Below are 6,117 nucleotides of genomic sequence, written 5' to 3' on the forward strand. Positions count from 1 at the left end.
GTCCTCAGGTTGTAAAGTTGTACTTTTCTTCCAGCTAAGGAGATCCAGCTGATGCACCGGGCTCCTGTGGTTGGCATCGTGGTGCTGGACGGTCACGGGGCCCCTCTCCCCGAGCCCCTCGAGGTGGCCCACGACCTCGCCCGCTCACCTGACATGCAGGGCTCACACCACCTGCTGGTCATCTCTGAGGAGCAGTTCAAGGTCAGGATAGCACATGCAAGCACACACACTGGCACACAGATAACTGAAGTCACACAAAGAGATCTTGGATCAAATCTATATAGTGGAAGCACTACATCATTATGATTGAACAGCATCTTAAAACTTTTAAATAGTGCTCCGGTGTCTGGAGAATAAATGTCCACATGGACAGTTGTTAATCTGCCGGTGTTTCCGTGTGCAGGTGTTCACGCTGCCAAAGGTGAGTGCTAAGATGAAGCTGAAGCTGACGGCTGTGGACGGCTCCAGAGTGCGGCGGGTGGGCGTGTCCTGGTTCGGCAGCAGCCGCTCGGAGGACTACGGTGAGAGCGGCCTGGTGGTTCTGACCAATCAGGGCGACGTCCACGTGGTGTCCCTGCCCAACGTGAAGATGCAGGTCCATTACCCCTGTGTCCGGAGAGAGGACGTCAGCGGCATCGCTTCCTGTGTGTTCACCAAGCATGGCCAGGGTAAAGACACACACACACAAGCGTATATGTTTTAGGACCTTCACTGATTCAACTACAGGCCGCAGTGTTTACTCACGCTGGCTTCAAACTGGCAAAAACTATAAACTCATGTTTATTACTACGAGTTACATTTATTTTTAAAATACAATACTGATAAAGAAATTAGACAAATTTCAAATATTTTATTGATGCAAAAAAATAACTATAAAATAAAGGGTAATATTATAGCTTATATATTTAATGGTGAACAAGCATAATTAACCATTGCTTTTTTTAAATAATTTAGTTCTAAAGCATTTTCCAACTGCATGCTACTTTTTTAGTTTTTTTCATACATTACTGCAAAATAAAAGAATCATTTTTTAGCTGCTTTAATTAAATATATTTACATGTATTTACGTTATGTTTTTTTAATGCACACTGACATAAAACTGGTTAAATAAGTTTCTTATATAATCCGTTACAAACTGAATTCTCCGATTGTCTTTGATATGAATCTGAGTTGTTCAGGAGCTGATCAACGTCTGTTTCACTGGGTTCATGGTGTCAGTCCCTGATGGCTCTTTCTGTCAGCACATATCTCAGTGTCTTGCTCCTTGCTGTAATGTCTTTCAAAACATTAAGAATGAGGGAGTTGTTCTTTATGATTTTATGAACAATGAATCTCTGCTTCTTTGAACTCTGTGTTCTGTCTTCGTCCCTCAGGCTTCTACCTGATCTCTCCATCTGAGTTTGAGCGCTTCTCTGTGTCCACCCGCTGCGTGGTGGAGCCCCGCTGCCTGGTGGAGGTTCCTCTTCATTCCTCCACCCAACGCAGGCCTCAACCTGACGGAGCTTCATCTGCTCATAGGTATGTACTTCCTGTGATTCATATTTCCCTCTGCAAACCCCAAATGTCTTTTAGTACCATTGAGTTGATGTCTTCTTTGTCCTTCTAGAAACGCCAGACAGGACAGTGAGGATGCAGGTAAAGTGTCAGTCTTCCTAACAGCATCATTCTGAACCATGCATGTGTCTCTGGCTGAGGGAACACTACATGTCCTCATGTTGTTCCATGTTGTCTAACTCTGTGCTTGTGCTGTCCGTCTGTTTTTACACACACACCTTGTCTGTGTCTGACTGTACTGACGTTGTTCTGCCCGCTGCCTGTGTTCCAGAGAGTGCAGCTAAACGTGTAATGGAGCATGCTTTGCTGAATGACGAGAGTGAGTACTGGAGAGACAGAGAGGACTTTATGAAGTATACTTCTGTATCTGAACCCTTAAAGTCTGACTGAGCTGTAACCGTACCATGTGCCACCTCTCCTAACCGGTATTTCAGCTTGCTGCTCCCCCGTCATCAGACACACCCACAGCAGTGTTTACCAAACATCATCCCAGCGCATGATTCCTGTAACTCCCTTTGATCGCTGCTAGCTGTATCTCAATGTGTCTGCTGCTACAGGTCTCACCTCAAGTGCACAGTGTTGTTGAGAACACTGCTCAGTTACACTTGTGTGTTATTGTCTTGCAGAAGTACTTGAGGAGATCCAGAAGTCACTAGAAGGAGACCAAACGTATGTGTGAGACATGGCTTATTTCTAATTCGTATTAAAGCAAATAGTTTTTTAATATAGGGAAAGACTTCACTGACATTTGCTTGTCATTATAGTGATACATGATAAGTTGTGTCATGCGTTAAACAAAGCTTGAAAAATGTATCCCACCAAGAGATTTAAACTTAAGGTCAAATGTTAAATACTAGCAATGGAAATATGAGTAAAAAATCATAATGCAATGTTCCTTTATTTTTTTCATGGTATTTAGTATCTTTGTCCTCTCATGACCCAAATATGTAACTTTGAGTAGAGACATGGGCTATGATCTTTTATCAATCTTTAACTAAGTTTAAGGCTGCACTTATCAATATAATAATAATGCATTACATTACCGTGTAATATAAAAAGTGTTGCTCTATTATTGACACTCTCTCGAGGTTATAGTATGTACATTTGGTTTGGAAAGCTTGTCCTGCCGCGTGGCAAAATCATGTATTGCAGTTTTAAAGGTATCTAGCAGACACATTTGCCAGCAAAACAACCTTTTATGGTCTACTAATGAATAGTGATAGTTTTCTAGCATTAAGTGATGGTCACGTGATTGCAGTCATGTAAGGGTTACAAATACTGGACATGGTTAAGTACAGACTCTTGGCTGGAATAATGACATGTTTGTTATTCAGTCTTATTAGGCACTTTTTTGAACGCCTAGTTGGAAACATTCCGTAATAATGAACTTAGATGTTGATGCAACACATATTTTCATGGCTGTACATTTGTAATTTACATGAATGAGGAATAGAATTTGCAAACAGAATGATCAGTTTAGGTCAAACTAAAGTAACTATGGAACAGCGGTGTTGATGGTTTCTATGGTGTGTTTGCTACAGGTCGATCCTGGAGAATAATGTGAAGAGTGCTGTAGCTTAAAGACGTCTCCAACAGCTGAGGTGAGCCTGAAGCAGAGAACTCTTTACCTCTGGTGCTCACACTCAGCGGCCATGTTTGAGTCACCATGGTGTGTTTGTGTCCTCACAGTGAACTGACTTGATGTGTATGAAGCAGACTGCAGTCCTCCTCGGCTGACACAACCACTACTGACCCCTGACCCCTGGCCCAGTGACTGACCGCCCCCCCCAGCAGCTCCTCCACGGCCCCTGGTGGAGAGCTTTGGCAGTGGAGCTGACTCACGGTGCAGACAGGGTGGAGGAGGGGACACCGCCTGTGCCTAAAGACCCCGCTGTAACCCCGGTTCACAGCACGGTCACAACCCAAAGCCACATGGAGCACATTCCTGACATGTGACCAACGCCACCATCACATCAAGATCAACGCCACCATCTCCAGCCTGCCATAGATGTTGAAGCTTTGTGACTTTTTGACTTTGACCACAGCCACTTCCTCTAAAGCCTGTCACCAGCAGCCTTCTCTTCAGCCAATCAGCAGCCGCTCTGCTGCAGTCTCACCGGCCTTCATCCACCCTCAGCACACACAGCTGGAAGGTGTGTGTGGGGGAGGATCTGAATAATGCTGATTCATTTTACAGCTCAAGTTTTATGGGATTTGTGCCTGATTGTTTTTATTTGAAGAAGCTTCAGTTTTATACTGTGGAAGCCCATTTATCTGAGAATACAGATAAAGATGATACGTTAGGCATGACAATTAATTAAAAAACACTTTACAAGTCAATATTACGAGATATTATGATAAATTATGACTTTGAGGAATTGTTTTTGTCAAAATATTTTTATATGAAGTCATAAATCTGGATGCTGTCATATTTTAGACTCAGTTCAACAATGAGTTCATTTTAAAAGTAATATCTTCATGTTGAAGTATTTGATACATTTTTAAATACTTCTTTTAGTAAATCTCATTCTTATTTGTTGACTAAATTTGACCTAATATCCTTTAATTTTGAATCAACTGTTGTTTTTTTATGAATCCATACATGTTAAACTCCCCCTTACACCCTCTTTTTGTTGTGGTAAAAATGGGCTTCAATACTAATCAGAGGGAAATGTTTTGTCCCTGGAAAAAAGAAAAGTTTTTTGTACATTGAGCCGCACTGCTGTTTTATTTTAGTTTCTCAGTCATGAATGAGTCACATCCTTCCAGACTGTAATGTCCCTGAATACTGCTGACACAGCCACCCCCCCCCCCCCCCCCCCCCCCCCCCCCCCCCCCGTCCACTCTGTCCTTTCTAACCGGCCGTAGGTACTTGTCCACAGTGCGGAGCCCACAGTGCTGTAGCTTTTTGGGGGGGAACAGCTTTCTATGGGGTTTGGTTTTTAATTATTTTGATGTAAACAATTTTTTATGCCAGAAATGAATAATGTAATTTAGGAATGTAATTGTAAGCTATGTTAGTGAAATGTTTTAATATATACAGTATGTATGTGACTCAGTCTGTACCTGTGGGCCTGTTGTAACTGGGGTTGGCTGCTATTTAGATCACAAGGAAATATGTTGGTACTGTGTCTCAGAATGCTGGGTATTTAGCATCAGCCTAGAATATATTTTTGTAGTGAACTGATTAAGAACCCTAATTTTTTTTATTTGTAACTTCACACTACAGTTTTCTTGTGGATTATTATCATTACATGTTTTTCCCAAGAATGAATGTGTCTGTTTTTATTTGAAGTACACTGCTATCTTTATTATGTAACCATTTGTTCCCCACATCATCCTCCTCTGCTGCACAGCAAAAAGCTCCTTCAGAACGTCTGAATTGTGTTTCTATCTCCCCTGAAACAGGAAAAGAAATAGATCCCCAACCCATTCTTTTTGGTTACACTGGTTATGTTCCCAAATGTTTTTAATTTCTGCCTTTTTCATAAAGCCCAGCTGTAATATTGGTCTTATTGAGCAGAGGTGGATAAAAGAGGATCAGTTGTCATACATGCACGGCCAAGAGTTTTGATCATCCATTATAGAAAGAGGCGCTTTGTCCTCTAATTGCCTGGAGCCTGGTGGCTTTGCTGCAACCTGATCCCTCTGAGGACCTGCCCGCTAACAGCAGCTCTGTGAGAGGACGACCCTGCAACATGACTCATCATCATTTAGCAACCTGAAGATGTTAAGTGGTGCCAAAGTACCATGGACTTTGGTAATGAGCTTAATGTGTTATGGCCAGCTCTGTCCCCTTCCAGTGGGCTAAGCTAGGCTCTGTACTTCCCACACTAAGACTGACTTTCTTCTCCTTCTCCATTGGGAGCAAGATTTGGGGAAGACCTTTTCAAATCCCCAACCCCAGTATCCCTAACTTAAAGGGGACCTATCATGCAAAAATGCACTTTTGTACGTCTTTTATACATGAATATGTGTCCCCGGTGTGTCAGGGAACTCAAGCAGCGTCAGAAAATAAAACCCTCTCTTTTCCTCCATTCCCAAATCTCTAAAAACGGGGCTGCAACGGAGCTGATACGGATTTGAAATTGTTCTGACGTCAGAAACGGGGAGCTCCGCCTATATGGGCAACTCTCAACCTATCAGGGGAATGTGGGAAAGCGCTGGAGACGCTGTAGTACATATGCCAGGCCTGTAAGTGGCGCTGTAGTCTGCCACAAAAGCAGGGAAGAAGACTTCTCACAGAATCAGCCCTTGCAAAAACAGGGCTGGAAAAGAGCAAATAGAGCAAAATGAGGCATGGGCTGCGTCTCACTTCAGTTATTTTTCATTTCCTCGCTCCTCGGGCTCGGTCTCACCGGAAGTTGATTTGTCTGCGCCATCTTGAGTACCGTCCCAGTGGCCTTATTTTTGCCGGAGGATCGAGTGATAACGGAGGAACCACCAGACCATCCTCCGGTGAAATCCTCAGACACTCGCCCCGCCCCCTTACTGTGTATCGCTCACTGATTGGACGATGCAGTGCATGTACTGATCTGATGCTTCTTGACATGAGAGCAGAGT

The 6,117-nt window shown here is 43.2% G+C and overlaps 1 protein-coding gene across 2 annotated transcripts in view; it reads left to right on the forward strand.

Annotated features, from left to right (window-relative positions):
• llgl2 (LLGL scribble cell polarity complex component 2) overlaps positions 1–4,828 on the forward strand; it is a 30,504-nt gene extending 25,676 nt beyond the window's left edge. Inside the window, exons 20-27 of one of the 2 annotated variants that reach the window (XM_034133126.1) lie at positions 35–201; positions 404–668; positions 1,374–1,518; positions 1,607–1,635; positions 1,826–1,873; positions 2,181–2,223; positions 3,096–3,155; positions 3,244–4,828. In XM_034133126.1, the coding sequence (XP_033989017.1) occupies positions 35–201; positions 404–668; positions 1,374–1,518; positions 1,607–1,635; positions 1,826–1,873; positions 2,181–2,223; positions 3,096–3,135 (737 nt within the window). In that variant the 3' untranslated portion in view covers positions 3,136–3,155; positions 3,244–4,828. The remainder of the gene's footprint in view (positions 1–34; positions 202–403; positions 669–1,373; positions 1,519–1,606; positions 1,636–1,825; positions 1,874–2,180; positions 2,224–3,095; positions 3,156–3,243) is intronic. The other variant, XM_034133127.1, reaches the window with a different exon arrangement.
• The last annotated feature ends 1,289 nt before the right edge of the window (positions 4,829–6,117 follow it).

The sequence above is a fragment of the Trematomus bernacchii genome, unplaced genomic scaffold, assembly GCF_902827165.1.
Source record: "Trematomus bernacchii unplaced genomic scaffold, fTreBer1.1, whole genome shotgun sequence".
NCBI lineage: Eukaryota > Metazoa > Chordata > Actinopteri > Perciformes > Nototheniidae > Trematomus > Trematomus bernacchii.